This window comes from Pan paniscus, chromosome 20 (assembly GCF_029289425.2).
Source record: "Pan paniscus chromosome 20, NHGRI_mPanPan1-v2.0_pri, whole genome shotgun sequence".
NCBI classification, from domain to species: Eukaryota; Metazoa; Chordata; class Mammalia; order Primates; family Hominidae; genus Pan; species Pan paniscus.
The window spans coordinates 42,515,932-42,540,889 of record NC_073269.2 but is presented as its reverse complement, the minus strand read 5'-3'; the positions used below and the strand labels follow the sequence as shown (position 1 = coordinate 42,540,889).

General features: G+C 41.4%; 2 protein-coding genes across 13 annotated transcripts in view; both read left to right on the top strand.

Moving 5' to 3' along the window:
• Window positions 1–13,421, top strand: part of ZFP82 (ZFP82 zinc finger protein) — a 35,669-nt gene extending 22,248 nt beyond the window's left edge. For 6 of the 7 annotated variants that reach the window (XM_055103075.3, XM_034945986.4, XM_034945987.4 and 3 more), the window contains one exon: window positions 2,395–4,533. In XM_055103075.3, coding sequence (XP_054959050.1) covers window positions 2,395–3,764 — 1,370 coding nt within the window. In that variant the 3' untranslated portion in view covers window positions 3,765–4,533. Of the gene's footprint in view, window positions 1–2,394; window positions 4,534–12,076 lie in introns of those variants that run through there. The other variant, XM_034945988.4, reaches the window with a different exon arrangement.
• Window positions 13,422–17,307: 3,886 nt separating this feature from the next.
• ZFP14 (ZFP14 zinc finger protein) overlaps window positions 17,308–24,958 on the top strand; it is a 54,955-nt gene continuing 47,304 nt past the window's right edge. For all 6 annotated transcript variants that reach the window (XM_008960791.5, XM_055103071.3, XM_008960790.7 and 3 more), the window contains exon 1: window positions 17,308–17,352. The gene's annotated coding sequence lies outside the window, so the exon portion shown is untranslated. The remainder of the gene's footprint in view (window positions 17,353–24,958) is intronic.

The window sequence follows — 24,958 nt, the reverse complement described above, 5'->3', positions numbered from 1 at the left end:
CCAGCTAATTTTTGTGTGTGTGTCTATTTTTAGTAGAGACGGGGTTTCACCGTGTTAGTCAGGATGGTCTCGATCTCCTGACCTTGTGATCCACCCATCTCGGCCTCCCAAAGTGCTGGGATTACATGCGTGAGCCACCGCGCCCAGCCAATTTATTATTTTTAGAGATGAGGTCTTGCCATGTTGCCCTGACTGGTCTTGAACTCCTGGGCTGAAGAAATCCTCCTGCCTTGGCCTCCTCAAGTGCTGGGATTACAGGTGTGAGCCACCACACCTGGCCTCCCATTATTTTCAAAAAAACAAAAATACAGCCAGGTGGCCTGGCTCATGCCTGTAATCCTAGCACTTTGAAAGGCAGAGGTGGGAGGATCACTTGAGGTCAGGAGTTTGAGACTAGCCTGGCCAACATGGTGAAACCCTGTCTCTACTAAAAAAAAAAAAAAATAGCCAGGCGTGGTGGCACACGCCTATAATGCCAGCTACTCAGGTGGCTGAGGCAGGAGAATCGCTTGAACCCAGGAGGCAGAGGCTGCAGTGAGCTGAGGTCACACCACTGCACTCCAGCCTGGGTGACAGAGTGAGACTCTGTCTCAAAAAACAAACAAACAAGCAAAAACCAAAAACATTGTTTCAGATCTTATTTTCCTATTGACCTAAGAGTTATTTAATATAGACTTTTGAATTTTCAGGTAGATTTTACTTTTGTTTCTTTTAATTTTATTATTAATTTCCAGTTTTAGTAGAAAATGTCTATATAATTTCAACCTTTTTTTTTTTTTTTGCTAACTCCTAGTTTTGTGTCTAGATTTCAGCTTTTTAATAGAGGCCACCTCATCATAATTGAAAACCTCATCCTGTTTCTCTCTCATACACAACTCATTCAGCATGTAGATTTTCCTCTGGCTGTTCCTGTTGCTGGCTTGCCATCCTCTGGCCTACATGTAACGTGACTTCTGTTAGCAAGTCCTTCACATTCAGATGACTGCAACATTTGAACATGCACATTACTTTTTTCCACATTTCTGAGTTACAAGCATATCCTGTCTTTTTGTGCCATGAATTTCATAAGAACTTCAATAAGATATAGACATGTTTTCCTGTCTGAAAAATCACTGATACACATTTCCTAAAAAAACAGGAATGGCCTTGACTATGAGGGAATGGAAAGGAGAAAACCTGAGCAATGGGAGGAAAGAACAAAACCAGTTGAACATTTGTCAAATGAATGAGTAATAGAATAAGTTGAAGGGGAGATTGAGTAGGTAGAACTCCTCAATACCTTTGTTATGGTGTAGAGACAAAGAAAAAGTTACCCATAGCTATGTGAAGGGGCAAATGGGCAGTGCACTGCATAGGTAAAGGCATAAGCAGTGGCGGATGCATAGGAATATACAGCCACCTATTTCCATTCTTGTATTTAGCTGGGCTACCCTGGATGAATAAAGAGAATATTTAATCACTGTAGTAAGGCATGAGAGACTAGAGGCAGAGAGATACATTTAGAACAAGTATGTAGCTATGGGAATTAAATGAGTAAAACCTATTACATGCTTAGCATTTATTACTTAATGTAGCGTTAACTAGGGATTGTTTCTGTCCTTGAGGAGGTTTATAGGTAAGAATAGGCAGTATAACAATTGGAGAAGTTAATAAATATATAATTTTTAAATTGAGAGCTGTTATAAAGGCAAGGAATAGAGAATAGCAACATGGATTTAGGTACTATCAATAGGGTCAACCTTAAAGGAAATGACTTTTAATCTAAGATCTCAGGATGAAAGGAGCCAGCCATGCAAAGAGCCCAATCAGGAGATTTGTGGGAGATAGAACAGACTGTGAAGAGTCCTAAGAGATGGAAGTAAGTTAGGATGTGTGAGGTCTGCAAGGAGGCCTCTCCAGGGAGCAGTAAAGGGGACACTGGTTTGAGATCATATGATGTAGGTAAGCAGAGGCCTTCTTAACCACAGTGAGCTTGACTGGATTCTGAAAAAGATGAAAAAAATTTAAGTATAGATTCTCGACCTCTCATCTTCATCAGAATTATCATGTAGAGAATATTAAATATCCTTCCAGGACTGCAGAGTCTGATCCAGGTGGTTTGGGTGGTGTCTAAACCTCAGTGTTAGTAACAAGCTACGTGGTGATTCTGATCCACACCTCAATATGAGAACCACTGACTTAAAATGTTTACTTCATCACCAATCTTGCTATTTTGTATGAACTCTCATTTTTCCTGATGTTCCCTTTGGCTTTTTTTTTTCTTTCCAAATTGTATAACAATATTTTAGAGTTTTGGTTAAGGATTACTTTTGTTGTCTTTTATTTCTACATTAGAAATGTTGCTTCTTTTAGTAAAAGAAAACAGCATGTGTTTGCTTTCTTGTTTTATTTTAGATTTGGAGACCAAGTATGAGACCAAGAAGTTATCTTTAGAAAATGACATTTATGAAATAAATTTATCCCAGTGGAAGATAATGGAAAGAATTGAAAACCATGGCCTTAAGGGTCTCATTTTAAAAAATGATTGGGAATCCACAGGAAAAATTGAAGGACAGGAGAGACCTCAAGAGGGATACTTCAGTAGTGTGAAAATGCCATCTGAAAAGGTGTCCTCTTACCAGAAACGCACATCTGTTACTCCACATCAGAGACTTCATTTTGTTGATAAACCCTATGAATGTAAGGAATGTGGGAAGGCGTTCAGAGTGCGCCAACAGCTTACTTTTCATCACAGAATTCATACTGGTGAAAAACCCTATGAATGTAAGGAGTGTGGGATGGCCTTCAGACAGACTGCACACCTTACTCGACATCAGAGACTTCATTCTGGTGAAAAACTCTATGAATGTAAGGAATGTGGGGAAGCTTTCATATGTGGTGCAGATCTTAGAGTACATCAGAAAATGCATATTGGTGAGAAGCCCTATGAATGTAAAGAATGTGGGAAGGCTTTTAGGGTACGAGGACAACTTACTCTGCATCAGAGGATTCATACTGGTGAGAAACCCTATGTGTGTAAAGAGTGTGGAAAGGCCTTTAGACAGTACGCACACCTGACTCGGCATCAGAAGCTTAATAGTGCTGACAGGCTCTATGAATGCAAAGAATGTGGGAAGGCCTTTTTGTGTGGCTCTGGTCTTAGAGTACATCACAAACTTCATACTGGTGAGAAACCCTATGAATGTAAGGAATGCGGGAAGGCCTTTAGAGTGCGACAACAACTAACACTCCATCAGAGAATTCATACTGGTGAGAAACCCTATGAATGTAAGGAATGTGGAAAGACCTTTAGCCGTGGTTATCATCTTATTCTCCATCACAGAATTCATACTGGTGAAAAACCTTACGAATGTAAGGAATGCTGGAAAGCCTTTAGTCGCTACTCACAACTTATTTCACATCAGAGTATTCATATTGGTGTTAAGCCCTATGACTGTAAGGAATGCGGGAAGGCCTTCAGACTACTTTCACAACTCACACAGCATCAGAGTATTCATATTGGTGAGAAACCTTATAAATGTAAGGAATGTGGCAAGGCCTTTAGATTGCGCCAAAAACTTACTCTACATCAGAGCATTCATACTGGCGAGAAACCCTTTGAGTGTAAGGAATGTAGGAAGGCCTTTAGACTTAATTCATCCCTTATTCAACATCTGAGAATTCATTCTGGTGAGAAACCCTATGAATGTAAGGAATGTAAGAAGGCCTTTAGGCAACATTCACACCTTACTCATCATCTGAAAATTCATAATGTAAAAATCTAAGAAAGTCTTTTCAACTTCTGTGTTATAGAACATTCTATGAATGTAGTAATTAATCTATTTTGCTCCATACATGCAACTGCCTTGGCATTAGAGGTTTTATACCATTAAAAGAGTGTGATAATGTATTGTAGTCCATCATCACTCAAACCTGAAACTTCAGCATATTTGTTCTAAAAACTAATCCTGTTATAAGAATGAGAAAGACATTTACCGTCATCCCTATCCCATCACTTTGTGTCATACTGGACAAGACGCTTAACTGCTCTGTGCTATAATTTTTTAATTTATGACGTGGTCATATAAGAATGCAGCAGTTTGACACTCTTTCAATCAAGAGGTGGAATTTACATCCCTCTGTTGTATACAGGCAGACTCTGTGACTGCTTCGCCCAGTAGAATATGGTAGATGTACTGCAGTGCTGGTTTCTTGACTCAGACTTTACCGGTAGGGTTACTTCATCTCATGAAATGACAGAACTGTCTTGTTACAAAGTCTGGCTACTTTGCTGAAGAGACCACATGAAGAGGCCCTGAAACTACGTAGAGAGGGAGAGGCACCTGCTGAACCCTGTCTTCTTGACATCCACCAAGATACCAGACATTTGAGTGAAATTTTGGATCCACCAGACCAGCCACCAGCTAAATGCCAGTGAGCGACTTGGTAACCTGAACTGATGCCACGTAGAATGGAAGAATTGACCAGCTGAGCCCCTGCCCAAATTTCTGACCCACAAAAACATGCGATATAATAAAATGGTTGTTGTTTTAAGCCACTAAACTTTCTTTTATTATCATACTTAATATTTCTTTTTACATAATTCATACTAAAGGCTGTGGGCATAATGAGTATAGAAATGCCTTCCACCAACATTTAACCTTCATTGAACTTGAGATATCTTATTCTCGTTAAAATATTGAAAGTAAGGAATTCCTTTCCAGTTTGTTCATTAAAAAACAGATACCCTAGACCAGGTGAGGTGGCCCATGCCTGTAAATCCAGCACTTTGGGAGGCCAAGTAAGGACGATTGCTTGAGGCCAGAAGTTCGAGACCAGCCTGGGCAACATCGTGAGACCCTGTCTCTACCAAAAAACTTTAAAAATTAGCTGGGCATAGTGGTGCATGTCTGTAGTCCTAGCTACTCTGGAGGCTGAGGTGGGAGGATCATTTGAACCCAAGAGTTGAGGCTTCAGTGAGCTGTGATTATACCACTGCACTCCAGCTTGAGTGACAGCAAGACCCTGTCTCAAAAAAAAAAAAAAAATCTACAATCAGCTTTCTCTGGCCCCAGTCAATATTAAAAATTGACAAAGGATAACATGAAACTTTGGAAATTAAAAGTCACCTGTATTATGAAGCCCCATTAATTTTTTTTAATTACTTCATTGTTTTTTAAAAATGCTAAATTGTCAATTTAGCATTTTGAGCAATCCCCTCAAATTGGCTCCTATGTCCTTTTATCATGACCACTCCAACCTTTGAGCTTTTTTTTTTCCTGAACCAAATGCATTGATTAGTTATGGAGCATACTAGAGCATTATTAACAAATAAAGGAAAAGAATGGAATATTTACCTTGCCTATCCTTTACAAACTATATTTCAAGACAACCAAAAGTTGGTGAAGGAAAGTTGTTTATTATTAGAGAATTCCAACTGGTTAAAAGGTCAAAGGAGGCCAGGCGCGGTGGCTCAAGCCTGTAATCCCAGCACTTTGGGAGGCCGAGGCAGGCAGATCATGAGGTCAGGAGATCAAGACCATCCTGGCTAACACGGTGAAACCCCATCTCTACTAAAAATACAAAAAATTCGCCGGGCGTGGTGACAGGTGCCTGTAGTCCCAGCTACTCAGGAGGCTGAGGCAGGAGAATGGCTTGAACCCGGGAGGCGGAGCTTGCAGTGAGCCGAGATCGCGCCACTGCACTCCAGCCTGGGCGACAGACCGAGACTCTGTCTCAGACAAAAAACAAAACAAAACAAAGATCAAATGAATGATAGAATTTGAAAACTACGCTCTTTAATTTTACAAAATCATGGATTTTCGTGGTGATAGCAATGGATGCGAAGACCATTAGGTGAAAAATGGATAGGAAGCTTATAATGTGTGGAGCAGAATGACAGGACACTAATCTATATTAACATCTCTAAATGAGATCAGCCAGATGAACTTGATATGATGAAATGGATACACACAGTGGACACCTGTGAAGTTTTCTTGGCCCCCCCCCTCAAAACTGAGAAGTACAAGTTGGTCTCCAAACCTAATTACCAGTTTACAGGAAACATGGGGAATAAAAGAACAAATTAACAACACAAAGAAGCAAACAACCAAATGCACAATTTGGGAAATTCTGCAGAAGTAATGGCCTAGTTTTTTAACCAATACATGTCAAAAAAAAAAAAAGACAAAAATGGAATCCTACACTTTAAAGGAGACTAAGAAACGTATCCTTCAAATACAGTGTATGGAGCATTTTAGGATCCTTGTGTTAAAATGCGCTTGGGATTTGTTTTAATCAATCATGGTGAGACAGGCAGACATGGAAATGATTGTCATGAAGGAAGAAGTTTATACTCAGATCCCAGAAACGGGAGGCATGGCATGGCATGCAGGGTCACGTAAAGAAGCACCTGGGTGTATCAGGAGGCAGAGGGGGTGAGGGCAGAGCATGGCCCAGAGCTTTTATTGGGGATTTTCATGGGAAGGAATGGACAAGGCAGGGGTAGGCACACTGGTAAGCTTAGGATTGGATAGTTTGAGTAATTTTGTTGGTCTCTGGGCTCTAGGGGTGATTCCTAATTGTCTAGTTAGGGCAGGGGAATATTGAATTGGTGTATGAGAGTTTGGTAAAGGAGATAGTTGGGAGTATGGGCTCTGGATTGGTTGGTTTGTATATGAAAGGCATGCTTGCAGTGGAGTTTATCATCTATGCATTAGCTTGCCCTGGGAGGGGCAGTCTCTCCAGGATCAAGGTCTCAAGTGGCCAGAGCATCAGGAATACAGAAAATAAAGAAAACAGTCAATACAAGATTTGAAGGAATAAAATGTCTCTACATATTGTACAAATGTAAACATGGATTGGTTACTGAATGATACGAAATAATTTATTGTTCATATGTTAGGCATGACTATGGCATTATGGGTATATGTGTGTGAGTCCTTAAGTGTTAGAGATTCATACTGAGGTATTTAAGGCTGAAATATTATGCCTGTGATTTACTTTTAAATAGTTAAAAACAAAAGGTGGGAGGGATAGATGAAACAAGATTAGCAAAATGTTGGTAAATGTTTAATCTGGATCATTAGGTACACAGGGTTCATTGTGCTGTTCTTACTATCTTTACATATATTTTAAATTTTCCATAATAAAGTTTTTTAAAGTAGAAAATCAAGTTTGGGCCAGGCGTGGTGGCTCATGCCTGTAATCGCAGTACTTTGGGAGGCCAAGGTGGGTGGCTCATTTGAGGCCAGGAGATCAAGACCATCCCGGCCAACATGGTGAAACTCTGTCTCTACTAAAAATACAAAAATTAGCTGGACATGGTGGCATTCCTGTAGTCCCAGCTACTCGGGAGGCTGAGGCAGGAGAATCGCTTGAACCCAGGAGGCGGAGGTTGCAGTGAGCTGAGATCACACTGCTGCACTCCAGCCTGGCAACAGAGTGAGACTCCATCTCAAAAAAAAAAAAAAAGAAAAGAAAATCAAGTCTGAAATTGTAGACTATTTAGTGATGAATGATCACATGTTGCCTACAGATAACTTGGGGGAAATCACCAACCAAAGCTCTACTTGGTAGAAAATTTAAAGCAATGCATTTAGAACATCTGGATTGAGAAATAAGTATTTGTGTTGTTCACCATTCTGTTCACATACCTACAGTGCCTGTCACATAACAGGCAATTTATGGGAAAAAATAAGGATTAACTTAAGCCAGAAATTTTTAAAAACTAAGGTGAATAACAACAGCAAGTAGTTTATATGATCAAATAAATTAATGGAATAGTTAATAAAATAACAGACTAAGGATATTCTCTTTGAAAAGAACATTAATATAGAATTGGCAGTTATTGAGGGAAAAACATGACTCACAGCTTTATGTATGGAAAAAGTGAAATAGCTACATAATAAGGAGATTTTTTTAAAAATTTAAGTTACATATTACTATATACATATATTTATACATATATTTCAATGTTTCAGTATTACTGTATACATATATTTCAATATGTTTCAATCTAGAGAAACTTAAATGATCAAAGTTGGCCCCAGATACCAAAAAAAACCCTGAACGAATCCATAAATAAAGGGGAAAATGTACAGTTATGATCTTGTTTTTTAAAAACTAGAATCTATAGATTTACAGGCAGTAAAAAGCTTTAAAGAATATATAACCCATAACAAAATTTTACTAGATCATTATATAAGGCAAATATCCCAATATAAAATTAGATGAGGATAAATACCTCCTAAAAAGCAAAATGTGGGCCAATTTTACTTAAGATATATGCAAACATTCGCAAAAAAGTATCAGTAAATTGAACTCAATAGTCTATTAAAACAATTATAAAACATAAAATGATTTACTAGGAATACCCTGGGGCCTGGCCTGTTCTCATTTAAATATGTATCCAGATTTTAGGTTTCCTGACTTGAACAATGCAACAATGTTATAAAAAATGACATGATTCAGTCACAGTATCTTTTAGATGGTTTCTATTCTCATTTATCTTAGTTTCATTGAGTTTACAACAGGAATGAACAATACATATAAAAATAGGAATTCAACACAAAAATTATTACCTTTTTTCTTAGTCTGTTTTGTGTTCCTATAAAAGAATACTGGCTGGGTGTGATGGCTCATGCCTGGAATCTCAGCACTTTGGGAGGCTGAGGCGGGTGGATCACTTGAGGTTAGGACTTTGAGACCAGCCTGGCCAACATGGCGAAACCCCATCTCTACTAAAAATACAAAATTAGCCAGGCATGGTGGCGCATGCCTGTAATCCCAGCTACTTGGGAGGCTGAGAAAGAATTGCTTGAACCTGGGAGGTGGAGGTTGCAGTGAGCTGAGATTGCACCATTGCACTCCAGCCTGGGCAACAGGAGCAAAACTCCATCTCAAGAAAAAGGAAAGAATACCACAGACTGGGTAATTTACAATGAACAGAAATTGGCTCGCAGTTCTGAAGGGTAGGAATTCCAAGATTAAGAGGCTGGCATCTGATAAGGACCTTCTCGCTGCGTCATCTTATGGCAGAAGGGCAGAGAGGATGAGAGAGAGAGAGGGCAAGAGGGAGCCCAACTCATCTTTTGATAAAGAACCCACTCCTGTGATAATGGCATTAATCCATTCATGAAAGCAGAGTCCTCATGGCCCAATCACTTCTTAAAGGTCCCACCTCTTAATACTATTGCATTGGGGATCAAGTTTTTCCCTAAAACTTGGGGGTGAGCATTGGGGGACTCATTCAAACTATAGCGTGGCTTCTCTGGCCTCCCAAATTCATGTTCTTCTCACATGCAAAATACATACACTCCGTTCTGATTGCCCCAAAGTCTTAACTCTTTCCAGCACAAACTCAGAAGTTCAGTCTCATCTAGATCAGCTATTGTGAGACAAGGCATGATTTATCCTGAGGCAAATTTTCCTCCAGCTGTTAGTCTATGAAATCAAGCAAGATATTTACTCCCAAAACACAACAGTGGGACAGGCATAGCCTAGACATTCCTATTCTGAAAGAAATGGGGAAGCAAAAGGGGATAACTGGTCCCAAGTAAGTCCAAAACCCAACAGTGCAAACAACATTAACTCTTTTTTTTTGAGACGGAGTCTCGCTCTGTCACCCAGGCTGGAGTGCAATGGTGTGATCTCGGCCCACTGCAACCTCTATCTCCAGATTCAAGCGATTCTCCTGCCTCAGCCTCCCGAGTAGCTGGGATTACAGGCATCTGCCACCATGCCCAGCTAATTTTTGTATTTTTAGTAGAGATGGGGTTTCACCATGTTGGCCAGGCTGGTCTTGAACTCCTGACCTCAAGTGATCCACCCGCCTCGGCCTCCAAAGTGCTGGGATTACAGGCGTGAGCCAGCGCACCCAGCCAAACAACATTAACTCTTAAGGCTCTAGAAGACCCTTCCTTAACTCTATGACCTACTTGGACACACTGGGGTGGGGGCTGGTTCTCAGACAGCCTTGCCCCCATGGCTTTGCTGGGCTTATGCCGTACAGCATCTGTCACAGGTTGGAGTTTCACACTGGTAGGTCTTCAGTTCTGGGGTCTTGGGGATGGCCTCTCCCCATTAGGCACTGTCCTAGTGGGGACTCTCTGCAGTGGTTCTGCTCATGGACAAATCTGACTGGGCCCCCAGGCTACCCAAGGCATCCTTTGAAATCTAAGTGAAGGAAGCCATGCCCCCATGACTCTTGCATTCTGCACTCCTGCCAAATTAGCACCACATTGATGCTGGCACCACAAGCTTACAGCTTATGCCCAGTGGCAGGTTGAGCCACACCTGAGCCAGCAGGAACCAATGGCTGGGGCAGCCAAGGGCACTCTACTGGCACATGGGAAGCAGAGTCATGAGGCAGCATGAGCCAGTGAATGCTGTCTGTGACGGAAGGGGCAGCCTCAAAGAGTGCCAGAATGCCTTCGGGGTCATTCTCCCACCGTCTTGATAGCTCCTGTCTTCCTTCTATTCATACTAATCTTTTCAGCAGTCTCTGGGGATACAACCTTGGTTTGCACTCCTAAACACACCTTTTCACTTCATAAATGGCCAGGCTGCAAATTTTCCATATCTTTTTGTTCTGCCTTCCTTTTAATTATGTTTTATCTTTAAATCATTTCTACCTCTCACATCTTACTATATGCAATTAAAAGAAGTCATGTAGCTCTTTCAGTATTTTCCTTAGAAATTTCTTCCACCACATATTAGTTCATTGCTCTTAAATTCTGCCTTCCAATAAAGCCCAAGGCATGGACACAAATTCAGCCAGATTCTTTGTTAATTTCTAATAAGGATGGCCTTTATTCCAGTTTCCAATACCTTGTTTCTCATTTCCAGCTGAGACCTCATCAGAATTGCCTTTGCCATCCCTATATTTATCAACATTCTGATCACAACCACTGAAGTAATCTCTAAAAAGTTTCAGACTTTCCATACAGCTCTTCTGAGCCCTCACCAGAATCACCCTTTAACATTCCACCCACAGCAATAGTCTTTTTCTGACATCCAGTTCAAAACTTTTTCAGCTCTTACCCATTACCTAGTTCCAAAGCCACTTCCACACTTTCAGGTATTCATTATAGCAACTGCGTACTTTTCCAGTACCAATTTTCTGTCTTAGTCTGTTTTGTGTTGCTATAACAGAATACTACAGACTCAGTAATCCACAGCAAACAGAAATTTATTGACTCATGGTTCTGGAGACTGAGAAGCCCAAGACTGACAGGCTGACATGAGTGGCCTCTTGCTGTGTCATCTCATGGCGGAAGGGCAAAGGGGGTGAGAGAGAGAGCAAGCCAGCAAAAGGGGCCAAACTCACCCTTTTATAAGAAACCCACTCATGTGATAACAAACCCATTCCTGTGGTAACAACATTAATCCATTCATGAGGGCAGACTCCTCATGGCCTAATCACCTCTTAACAGTCCCACCTCTTAATATTGTTGCATTGGGGATCAAGTTTCTCCCAAAAACTTGGAAATGAACTTTGGGGGACACATTCAAACCACAGCACCTTCCACAAAATAAAAGTAAGTATTGCCACAACTCTTTATTTTTAACCAAATCTCTGTAATGTCACTCTATCCATAGATTAAGATTTGTACCTCCAAGTCCAGTTTGCTCAGATTGGGCAGATGTCATTAATTAGTCATTAATCATCTAGAATAATACATCTTGTCCACCCAAGATTTCACATGGTTTTTAATTTGTAAACAGTAAAATGTAACATGAAGAAGACTATTTTAAGTTCTATAATAAAATTAGGTTTTGCTAATAGGACAATGTGTTTCTCCTCTTAGGTAACATTTTCACATTAACAGAGGTCTTCTGGAGACAGTACATTTACTCAAAATTTCTGAAACTATGTTCCACAAACACTAGTACTTAATCCTACTTGAAGGAAATGATTTTGTGAAACATGTATGAGAGCTCTGTATACTATATTTCTTGGGGGAAAAAGTCACATTATGTGCCTATCAATATGAAAGAAAATGGAGTTTTATTTTATTTAACTCAGTGTAATTCAGACTTCACCAAAGAACTCCCATTCCCAATACCTATTGCAGATGTGATTCTACTTTGGCAGATGCTGCGATAACCAAAAGGACTTCGAAGATGAAAATGTCAGCATTATGGCAGATGTATGGTTACTGGTATGGTGAGGAAAGCAACTCCCATCATGCTTTGTAACCAGCTGCTTGCTTTTTTTGAATGATACTTTTCAATAGAATAGAAAGCCCACTAGCCCTATCTTTTATATATACACTATATGTATTTAAACTTTCTTATTGATCAATATTTAGATGATAAGCAATTTCTCACTGTGAAAAATACCTTATTGAATAGGTCTGTGTTTATTACTGTACATAAGCAAGAGTTTCTCTAAGGTATTTATCAAAAGTAGGATTGCTCAGTCATAGTTAATATTTACTTTCAACCTCACTAGATACTGTCATAGAAGTAGAGAGCATCAGTATGCTCCCAGTGCACAATCCCTTCAACCAGTGAAATATGTTTTCCTTATTTCCTTATATCCTTACTTCTGGTATGCATAGTAATATTTTCCTGGTTAATAGTGAGTTGGGCATATTTTCACATCTGAATATTGGCTAAACGCTGTAACTTGCCAATTCATGTCTTTGCCTGTGTTCCTTTAAAAAAGCTTTTAAAATATAAGAATTATAAGATTCTTAAAAAATAAAATTCTAGATAGTAGTCCTTTGTTATAAATGGACTTACCTTCTCCCATATTGTATTTATGTTGATATTGTCATATGAATACGTTAAGTGTGGATACAATCATAGCTTTCATTATTACCTAATAATCTTTTAAATTTTATTTTTTACTAGACTCTTGGTTTTCTAGGCAATCAGGTGTGTCAACTGCAAATAGATATAATTTTGTTTTTTTCCTAAATATTTATAGTGATTATTTTTAAAATTATTGTTATTGTAATAGAGTCTCCAAAACAAGGTTTAGTATTCGTGGTGATAGCAGGCATCTGGTCATTTTCTCCAATTTAATGAAAATTACTTGGTGTAATGTTTACTCTAGGTCTGAGATAAATAGATTTTGTAGCTCAGTTGTCTCTTTCAGTTCCTGTTTAACTTTTTTTTTTTTATTAGAAATATCTGCTAAATATAGTCAGATGCCTTTTTGGCTCATTGATATGATGTTTTTCTCCTTGAGTTTGTTAATGTGACAAGTTGTACTGTAGTCATTAAGGCAGGTATGTTAGAATGAACCAGAATGTTCATTCATGTATGTTAGATGAGCAAGAATGAACAAATAGACCAATGGAACAAAATAAAGAGCCCTGAAGTAGATCTCTCTCTATATATATATGTGGTTGTCTAATTTGTGATAAAGTTTCCTCGGCCATGTGGTTGGGAAATGGTGGTCTTTTCAATAAAAAGCACTGGATCAGTTGTGTATCTGTTTTGATAAAAAATTCGTCTTGACCCTTACCTCACACTATACATAAATCAATTCCAGATGCATGAGTGATCTAATCGTAAAAGGTAAAGCAAGAAGGGCTTCAGGAGAAAATGTAGAGTATCTTTCTAGCATTGGGGTAGCAAAACAAATTTTTTTCTTTTTTTTTTTGAGAAATTTTGAGAAAAAAGCCAAATTTTAAATGATGATATTAAATTGTTTAAAAAACCGCCTGGGCGCGGTGGCTCACGGCTGTAATCCCAGAACTTTGGGAGGCCGAGGTGGGTGGATCACCTGAAGTCAGGAGTTCGAGACCAGCCTGGCCAACATAGTGAAACCCCGTCTCTACTAAAAATACAAAAAAAAAAAAAAAATTAGCCAGGCATGGTGGCACGCACCTGTAGTCCTAGCTACTTGGGAGGCTGAGGCAGGAGAATCGCTTGAACCTGGGAGGCAGAGGTTGCAGTGAGTTGGGATTGCGCCATTGCACTCCAGCCTGGGTGACAAGATGAAACTTCGTCTCTAAAAAATAAAAATAAAAAATTGTTTAAAAAACCAAGTGTGCTGGATATCATTTGTTGTTGTTGTTTTGTTATAAGTATTCTTCTGTGCCCCATGCTCTTTTTTGTGCTACAGAGGCTGGAAGCCTCAGCACTACAATTTTTAGACCCTCTTGCCTCTAGAATTCCAGATGTGATCTATGTTCTTCCAGTGAGATAAACTCATGCAAGATTAGGAAGACAGAAGAAAGCAGAAAGCAATGGCTTTCTCCTTCACCAGTGCTGATGGTGTGAGATTTTGCAGCAGCTTCTGATAGTGCCTTTGCCATAAAGGTATTTAACAAAAGTTGAGGTCATAAATTATACGATATTACCACAAATGATTAAAACACAAGGTTTGGTGTATGTTGGGCCACTTTCTCAATCTGCAAACTTAATGTGAAGTACATCCACAAGATATAGTTTTGGAATAAATGAAGGCTCCAGAAATATATTGAGAAATAACATGGATTTAATTCCTGCTGAGGCATCTTTAGTTTTTATGATTTCAAAGTTACTAAAATCATATATATATGATATATATGTGTGTGTGTATATATATATATATATATATGAAAAAAATTGCATAGTTGGAATTACAGATGTGCATCACCATGCCTGGCTAATTTTTGTATTTTTTTGTAGAGTCAGGATTTCCCCATACCCAGGCTGGTCTTAAAACTTCTGGGCTCAAGCCATTTGCCTGCCTCAGCCTCCCAAAGTGCTGGGATTACAGGCTTGAGCCACCGTGCCTGTCCATGAATTGTTAATAAGAACAACAAAAAAGTTAGAATGACAGGTTTTAGAGGTACAATGGAAGGGTTTTTTTTACAAAGGACACTGCTCTGTGTCAAATGATGGAGCATTTGACACGTGGGTTTTTTTTTTTCCTACTAAGAGAAACTGCGGATGTCTGAGAGGCAACTGAAAATATTAATAGTACAGATTTAGATACTAAGAAAAGAAATGAAACTCTCTGAAAGAAATGCTCTTATTCTGCATGATTATGATGAATTGAAGGTCCAAATCACTTTTTTCAAACTGAACAACATAAGAAAATAAACAATCTGAAGAAAATCCTATTTCAGAATTTCAGTGAGCATGATATTGGACCAAGTGCCCCATCATTTGACACAGAGCAGAGCAGGGCCCTTTCCAAAAATCCCTCCATCGTACGTCAGTGAAGTCAGGCATTAATTCTCTGGTGCTGTTGGACAAGGAAAATGACCTACAGTTAGTTATCTTCACCAGCAGTCTCCTTACCAGAGAGGGTGTGAAGAATTTAGCCCCTAGTGTCAGAAGGCCTCAAAACTTAGTCAAAACGAGGCCAGGTGTAGTGGCTCAAGCCTGTAATCCCAGCACTTTGGGAGGCTGAGGCAGGCGGATCACTTGAGGCCAGGAGTTCGAGACCAGCCTGGCCAACGTGGTGAAACCCCGTCTCCACTAAAAATACAAAAAATTAGCCGGGCGTGGTGGCGGGCACCTGTCATTTCAGCTCCTCAGGAGGCTGAGGCAGGAGAATCCCTTGAACCTGGGAGGCTGAGGTTGCAGTGAGACAGTATTGTGCCACCACACTGCAGGCAGGGTGACAGAACAAGACTTTGTTTCAAAAAAAAACTTAGTCAAAACAGAGAATATGGAGGAGCTATTTTAATAATTCTTTTTGTTTTTTTTTTAATGGAGTGTTGATTACCTTACATAAATTTAATTGTAAACATGTACATAGGACCGTGATTTTGAATTAAAAAAATACTTTGGGCCTTTGGCCTTCTTAGTAGTTTTGTTTTGTTTTGTTTTGTTTTCGTTTTTGTTTTGATACGGCGTCTTGCTCTGTCGCCCAGGCTGGAGTGCAGCTGCACGATCTTGGCTCACTGCAACCTCCGTCTCCCTGGTTCAAGCGATTCTCCTGCCTCAGCCTCCCGAGTAGCTGGGACTACAAGTGTGCGTCACCATGCCCAGCTAAATTTTTTTGTATTTTTAGTAGAGACGGGGTTTCACCATGTTGGCCAGGCTGGTCTCGAACCCCTGACCTCAGGTGATCCACCCGCCTCGGCCCCCCCAAAGTGATGGGATTATAGGCGTCAGCCACCGCGTCTGGCCACCTTCTTAGTAGTTATAAAGTAGCTCAGATTTTTCATTTATCTCCTATTTCATGCATATCCTATTCTTTGCAAAATGAAACAAGATTGCCGAGGCATTTTCAAATATCTTCTAAAGTTTTATATTCTTAAGGAAAGAACAAATTCTTTCATGTATTAACTAATATATCAAAGAATTTGGGATACAGAAGATGCCTCAGGGTGGTCCCTGGTGGGCTTATCCCATTTCTTTCCTGAAGGAACGCAAGACAGGACAAATTCAGTCTCATCTGAGACAGACCTCTCCAGTTAGTCTTTTTCTTTTGAAACGGAGTTTGGCTCTTGTTGCCCAAGCTGGGGTGCAATGGCGGATCTCAGCTCAATGCAACCTCCGCTTCCCGGGTTCAAGCGATTTTCCTGCCTCAGCCTCCTGAGTAGCTGGGATTACAGGCGCGCGCGACCACGCCCGGCTAATTTTTTGTATTTTTAGTAGAACAATACATTCACAACTGCAGGAGATACGACACACACACACACACACACACACACACACACACACACAGAGACAGAGTGGGAGAAAGGGAGAGGGCAGTGAACACGAGCGACCTTTCTAGGTTTACGTCCTGCTCCGGGTTCTGGTGGGCTTTGAGAGTATTTTCATTGCATGCCTGATATGTGCCCACACCTTGCTTGGGTGTATGCAGTGAGTAACTGGTAGGTGTTTAGTATACATATTAGGCACCTGCTGGTGCCAAAACTTCTTTCTAAATCCTCCGCGGCTGAGCCTGGTGGCTCACGCCTGTAGTCCCAGCACTTTGGGAGGCTCAGGCGGGAGGATCTTTTAAGCCCAGGAGTTCGACACCGGCTTGGGTAACATAGGGAGATCTGGTCTCTATAAAAACTTAAAAAATTAGTTGGGCGTGGTGGCGCGCGCCTGCAGTCCCAGCTACTCTGGAGGCTCGGGTGGGAGGGTCGCTTGAACCCGGGAGGTCGCGGCTGCAGTGAGCTCTAACTAATCACGCCACTGAACTCCAGCCTGGGCGACAGAGTAAGACCCTGTCTCAAGAAAATAAACATATAAAAGTCTTCCTCAGCGACAAAAGCAAACGCAAGCCCGAGCTCGCCTCAGACCCACGCAGCGCTGAGGACCCTCCCGCCCCGAGCGCGCCCGGAGCTCCGGCCCCCGCGCATGCGCACTCCGCGCAGCCCGTTGGGGCTGGAACCAGTCCCTCCCATCGGCGGACTACATTTCCCACAGGCCTCCGCTCGCAGTTCTTTCCGGCTTCCCTGCTGGTGTCGGCTCCGAGAGGTGAGTTGGTCGCTTGCACCGAGGCAATGGGCGCGGGGGTGGCGCGGGGGCGGCGCAGACCTCAGTGTGAGCCAGGAGGCAGTAGCTTTGGAGTTTGTGGCGCTGACTGGGCGCCGGGTGCCCTGTTGCGTCCTCTGCCTTCTCGCTTCAGTGCCGCCCAGGTCCAGCGGCCCGGAATGGCTCCGAGTTAGATGCAGGAACCCCGGAGTGAATGAAGGCCCCCAAACAAAAAGACGCAGTCTGAAGAACTGCAGATTGCACAGCTTTACCCGAGCTCCCTCCCATGGAAACTGCGGGGAACTCGGAGACAGATCCCAGCCCCGTCTTCGTGTACCTGGCCTTTCTCTCTGATACGGGAAAGGGTCAGCTTTATTCCAGGCTCCCTGTTATTTCCATCGGGTTTTGCGCGCAGTAGACGGAGGGAGCAAGTGCGCTAGCGGGGGTGTGTCCTGATCAGCCAAGGCCGGCTCCAGGAAAGGCCCGCGGTCTCAAGATTCCCGTCTCCTTTCCCAATCCTGCTGTTCTTTAGGAAGGCAGCGGGGAGAGGAGGAAGTGATTGCTGTTGCATATAGACAAGTCAACATCCAGATGAGTTTGTGTTTCCGTTTTGTTCCATGAAGTGTAATTTTTATTTTTTCTGGGCGTGGGGGCATTTGCTTTCCCCTTCTGTGGAATGAAAATCAGCTCGGACTGAACAATGAAGCAGCTCTGTCATTAATCAGGCTAGGAAGGAAGAGACAGATAAAGCCAGTTGCAAAATTAATAGAAAACATGATTTCTCCCCAGGTGGTGCAGTAGTTGTAAAATGGCATAATGACTCCCTCTTTGAGAGATTACAGTTTTCTTACCAGTGATGTTCTAGACTTGCTTTGCTGTTTTCATTTTATTACTGGGGATACCCTCTTGATTACACTCATGATTGCATTCAATATCTCATTAATCCGTGCCTCTCCTAATCTTACCTCGGAAACAGCAGCCATTCCAGATCGCAGCTGTCATTAGATCCTCCTTAGCCTTCGGCTGGAACTCAACCGTTTACGAAAGAGCTTTTCTCCTCTCTCTCGTCCATTCTATTCCAACCCTTCCTGTGGAATTTTCTCCCTTTCTGCCAGTCAATAGATATGATTTTGTCAGACTATGCGGGCTTGTTCCAGTTAATCTTAAGCTGGTTAGACTTTAACCCCTGAAATGCCCTGTCCACTGACCTGGTGCTTAACCCCCGAAATGCCCTGTCCACTGACCTGGTGCTTTGGCCTTCCTTCCCAGTGAATGATGGGGTGATGAGGGTAGATTCCAATTCCTACCCCTTTCCAGTAGGTTTTTTTTTTGTTTTGTTTTGTTTTTGAGATGGAGTCTGGGTCTGTTACCCAGGCTGGAGTGCAGTGGCACGATGGGCTCACTGCAACCTCCGCCTCCCGGGTTCAAGCAGGATTCTCCTGCTTCAGCCTGCCAAGTAGCTAGGACTACAGGGATGAGCCACCGCACCCGGCCTCCAGTAGGTATTGACATGAGCATTTGGCAGTAATTTAGTTTCTCTTATGAGCTGCCTCTTTCTAATCATTTGGATGGTCTGGAAATAAACCTCCTGAAGAGAAGCTAACTGCAGAGCTTTATTTTGTTACTTTGTTGTTGTTGTTGTTTGTTTGTTTGTTTGTTTTTTAGAGACAGGGTCTCACTCTGTCCCTCAGGCTGGAGTGCAGTGAAGTGATCTCGCTCCCTGCAGCCTGGACCTCCCTGGCTCAAGCGATCCTTCCACCTCAGCCTCCTGAGTAGCTGAGACCACAGGCACGTGGTCCCACGCGCAATTTTTAATTTTTTTTGTAGAAATGAGGTCTCCTTATGTTGCACAGGCTGATCTTGAACTCCTGGACTCAAGGAATTCTTCCACCTCAGCCTCCCAAAGTGTTGAGATTACAGGCGTGAGCCACCGCGTAGAACTTTCATTCGATGGTGATTAGTTGAGGAGTTTACAGTTTAGATGGAATTACACACTAGGTCTCTTTGATCCCCACCGCCCTGAGTTCAAAAGCAGGGAAAGGAGGTGGTTTGATTGGCGATAGGATCTTTTCTGCTTTTGAGGCTTTTAAGGAGTGACAATACGATGGGGTTTTTAGTGGAGAGGTCTGTGTTAACAAGGGAAGGGGTTATTAGAAGGGAAGGGAAGACAGTAGAAATTTGGAAAGTGGCTTGAAGTTTTTGACAGCATGAGTGTTTCAGGCCACGTATTTGTCAGATCTCATGAGATGCAGTTTAGTACAGTGACAGTCGTATGGGTTGTGGAGCTAAAGTAGGGGGGTTCTAGTCCTCAACCTGCTACTTAAAGCTGCCTGAGCTTGGGGCAATTTATTTAATCTCTTTGTGCCACAGTTTCATCATCTGCAAAATGAGGATAATGATAGACCCTGCTATATAGGATGGCTCTGAGTAGAGGAATTAATATATGCAAAACCCTTAGCTAATGCTTGGCACGTAATAAGTGCTCAGTAGATTTGTTACTGTTAGGTTGTAATTTAATATTTTTCCTCATCACCCAGATCCAAAAATTAGTATCCTACCACATTTGTTTTATCTTTGTACCCTCCTTTTGTAAATTGTTGATAATCAAGAAGGATTGCCTATCAAGAGCAGGGCTGCGAAGATGCGGTGGCACGATCTTGGCTCACTGCAGCCACCTGCCCCAGGTTCAAACCATTCTCCTGCCTCAGCCTCCCAAGTAGCTGGGGTTACAGCATGCATCACCATGCCTGGCTAATTTTTATATTTTTAGTAGAGATGGGGTTTCACTATGTTGGCCAGGCTGGTCTTGAACTCCTGACCTAAGTGATCCGCCTGTGTTGGCCTCCCAAAGTGCTGGGATTACAGGCCTGAGTAGAATTTTAAAAATAATTGTGGGAAGAAGCATATGTAGTATTCTTCATCTTTATTAATATAGCTGACTTTTATGAAATGCTTATTTACTACTCTAAGTGCCTTATATGTAGTATCTTATTTATTTCTCATAACAATCCTTTCAGGTAGAAACTGTAGTTCTCACCATTTCATATGGGGAACTGGAAAGTAACCTGTCTAATATCATGCAGAAAAATAAAAGCATATATTGGTAATTACAACAGTATACCAAATATCATCATTATGCATACTTAAAAAAAAAAATCTGGCCGGGCGCCGTGGCTCATGTCTGTAATCTCAGCACTTTGGGAGGCCAAGGCAGGTGCATTACCCGAGGTCAGGAGTTTAAGACCAACCTGGCCAAAATGTCGAAACCCCATCTCTACTGAAAATACAAAAATTAGGTGGGGTGCGGTGGCTCACGCCTGTAATCCCAGCACTTTGGGAGGCTGAGGCGGGCAGATCACGAGGTCAGGAGATCGAGACCATCCTGGCTAACACGGTGAAACCCCGTCTCTACTAAAAATACAAAAAATTAGCCGGGCATGGTGGTGGGTACCTGTAGTCCTAGCTACTCGGGAGGCTGAGGCAGGAGAATGGCGTGAACCCGGGAGGCGGAGCTTGCAGTGAGCCGAGATCGCACCACTGCACTCCAGCCTGGGCGCGACTCCGTCTCAAAAAAAAAAAAAAAAAAAGAAAATACAAAAATTAGATGGGTGTGGTGGCATGCGCCTGTAATCCCAGCTACTCGGGAGGCTGAGGCAGGAGAATCGCTTGAACCCAGGAGGTGGAAGTTGTGGTGAGCCGAGATCATGCAGCTGCACTCCAGCCTGGGCGGCAAAGCAAGACCTTGTCTCAAAAAAAAAAAAAAAAAAAAAAAAAAAAAAAAAAAAAAAAAAAAAAAAAAAATTCCTTCCTGCTTTATTCAGCAATCTCATGATGAAGGGAAGAGATATCAATCTCATGATGGCACACACTGTCAAGTTTTGTCCAGATTATACTGAAGCTACAGGGTCTTTATGGAGGTAACTGGGTTTCATACAGATGTATGCCTTACAGTTTTTATTTTAATGATGTTATATGCAAAGTGAGACCAGTTGGTCAAGGAGACCCAACATCTGCTGGAGGGCTTCATAGGCATCTTAGCCAAAAGGACTGGTTCAGAAGCAAAATAAACCTGTTTATCAGGAAGATGTGAAAGGAAGCAGCATGGGGCTGCCTTCAGTGCTTAGAAGACATCAGTCAGGGACTTTTTGCCATTCTTTTCTAGGCCATACTCCAACACACATGGGCAAATTAAATCATAGAGTTGGTTCATGAATGAGAAGCCGAAGTAAAAAAAAAGCCGCTCAGAAAAAACAGCATCTGTTTTTACAGTATCCTTAGCTTTTTTTCTCAGTTAAAGGGAAGACTGAAAGAAAAACTTGAGCCGGGAAAGTCTTATTTGAAGTATTTGGGTATTTCAGGCTCACACTCTATTTAATGTGGTGGTGCGTGTTGCTGGCTGTGACTGTAAACATTTTAACTGGTCCTGCTAGGGAAACATGATTTTTTTTTCTGTCAAAATAGTTTCACACTACACATGCTGGTATTTTCTTTTTTTAACACACTGGCTTCACCCATTCAAAATTAAGGCAACATCATTTTTAATGGTTGCATCATTTTCAATGGTATAGATAAACAACAGGTTATTGAATCATTCCGAAATTAGGTTCTTTTCAACTTTAATCCATTAATTCATTATAAACCATGCTGTCAGCATAGCTCTGCATAATCTTTTTTCTTTTCTTTTTTTTTTTTTTTGAGACAGAGTCTCCCTCTGTCACCCAGGCTGGAGTGCAACGGCACGACATCGGCTCATTGCAACCTCCGTCTCCTGGGTTCAAGCGATTCTTCTGCCCCAGCCTCCCGAGTAGCTGGGATTACAGGCACCTGCCATCATGCCCGGCTAATTTTTGTATTTTTGTAGAGAGAGGGTTTCACCATGTTGGCCAGGCTGGTCTTGAACTCCTGACCTCAGGTGATCCGCCCGTCTTGGCCTCCCAAAGTGCTGGGATTACAGGCGTGAGCCACTGCCCCGGCCATAGCTCTGCATAATCTTTATGTACAGATACAAACAGTCCCTTTAGTGTCAGAAGTGGAGCTAATGATTCAGAGTTTACAGGATTGAAATGCTGCTTCACATAGCTCTAAATGTGGACCGACCTAGTGTCGGTGTCCCCACGACCTTGCTACTATAGGGCATCATCAGTCTTTTAGGTCTTGCAATGCAGTCATTGTAAAAAGGTACATTTTGTTTGCTTTAACTTTCATTTTTTTCTTTTCTTTTTTCTTTCATTTTTTTCTTTTCTTTTTTCTTTCATTTTTTTTTTTTTTTTCTGAGACGGTATCTTACTCTGTTGCCCAGGCTTGAGTGCAGTGGCATCATCTCAGCTTACTGCAACCTCTGCTTCCCAGGCTCAAGCCATCCTCCTGCTTCAACCTCCTGGTAGCTGAGACTACAGGTGCACGCTACCACGCCTGGCTAATTTTTAAAATTTTTTTGTAGAGACAAGGTCTCGCTATGTTGCCCAGGCTGGTCATTTTCTTAATACCGAGCTTTAGTATTAAAATTATTTTTTTGACAGATAAAATTACATGTATTTATCATGTGCATCATGGTGTTTTAAAGTATATATACATTGTGGAATGTCTAAATCTAGCTAATTAACATATGAATTACCTTTTACATAGTTACCATTTTTGTGGTGAGAACACTTTACAGGTCTTAGCTTTTTTCAGTAATACAATATATTGTTAACTATATCACCATGTTGTACAATAGATCTGTTGAACTTATTCCTCCTATGTAACTGAAATTTTGTATCGTTTGACCAACATCTCCTCAACCTTGCCATTTCCCCTCACCCCCAACTATCCCAGATTCTGGTAACTACCATTCTACTCTCTACTTCTATGAGATTAAGTTGTTTTTTTTTGTTTGGTTGGTTGTTTTTTTTTTTTTTTTTGAGATGGAGTTTTGCTCTTGTTGCCCAGGCTGGAGTGCAATGACGTGATCTCAGCTCACCACAACCTCCGCCTCCCGGGTTCAAGTGATTATCTTGCCTCAGCCTCCTGAGTAACTGGGATTACAGGCATGTGCTACCATGTCCGGCTAATTTTGTATTTTTAGTAGAGACAGGGTTTCTCCGTGTTGGTAAGGCTGGTCTTGAACTCCCGACCTCAGGTGATCCTCCTGCCTTGGCCTCCCAAAGTGCTGGGATTACAGGCGTGAGCCACCACGCCTGGTCGAGATCAACTTTTTAATAAAGATTCCACTTATGAATGAGATCACGTGGTGTTTATCTTTCTGTTTCTGGCTTATTTCACTTAACGTAACGTCCTTCCAGGTTCATCCGTGTTGTCACAAATGACAGGTTTTGTTTCTTTATCATAGCTGAATGGTATTACATTTCATTTACATAGCAGATTTTCTTTGTCCATTCATCCATTGATGGACACCATGTGTTGGCCATCGTGAATAATGCTATAATAAACGTGAGAGTGCAGAGATCTCTTTGACATTCTGATTTCATTTCCTTTGGATATATACAGTAGTGTGATTGCTAGATCATATGGTAGTTCTATTTTTTACTTTTTTGAGGCCTCTCCATACTGTTTGTCATAATGACTGGCTTCCCAAAATGTTGGGGTTACAGGCATGAGCCACCATGCCCAGCCTGTTCAGATTTTTTATTTCTTCATAATTCAATCTTGGTAGGTTGTATGTGTCAGGTTATCCAATTTTCTGGTGTATGTTTGTTCATAATAGTCTCTTGTATTTCTGTTGTATCAGTTGTAATGTCTCCTTTTTCATTTCTAGTTTTATTTGAATATTTTCAATATTTTCTGTTTTCTCTTGGTTAGTATAGCTTAGTTAGGTTTGTCAATTTTGTGGGTTTTTTCTTTTTTCAAAAAAAAACTCTTAATTTTATTGGTTCTTTCTATTGGCTTTCTGGTCTGTGTCATTTATTTCTGCCCTAATCTTTATTATTTTCTTCCTTCTAACTTTGAGCCATACCTGGATACTTACCTTTCCCCAGGTTTGGAAAGTTTTTTGCTACTCTTTTTTTCTCTTTCCTCTTTCTTTCTTCCTTCCTTCCTTCCTCCTTTCCTCCCTACCTCCCTCCCTTCCTTTCTTCCTCTTTTTCTTTCTCTTTCCTCTCTTTTTTCTTTCTTTCTCCTTCCTTCCTTCCTTCCCTCCTTCCCTCCCTCCCTCCCTCCATCCCTCCTTCCTTCTTATCTCCCTTCCTTTCCTTTCATCTCACTCTGTTGCCCAGGCTGGAGTGTAGTGGCATGATCATAGCTCACTGCAACCTTGAACTTCTGGGTCCAAGTGATCCTTCTGCTTCAGCCACCCATGTAGCTGGAACTACAGGCACATGCAACAATACCTGGCTTATTTTTAAAAAATTATTTGTAGAGATGAGTCTCTATGTTGCCCAGGCTGGTTTCAAACTCCTGGACTCAAGTAATCCCACCTTGGCCTCCCAAAGTGCTGGGATTTATAGGCATGAACCTCTGTGCCTGCTGTTATTTCTTTAAATAAGCTTTCTACTTGTTTATCTTTCTCTTCTCCCTTTTTAACTCCTACTGCTCAAATATTTGCTATTTTGATGCTGTCCCATGAATCCTATAAACTTTCTGCATTTCTTTTCATCCTTTTTTCCATCCAACT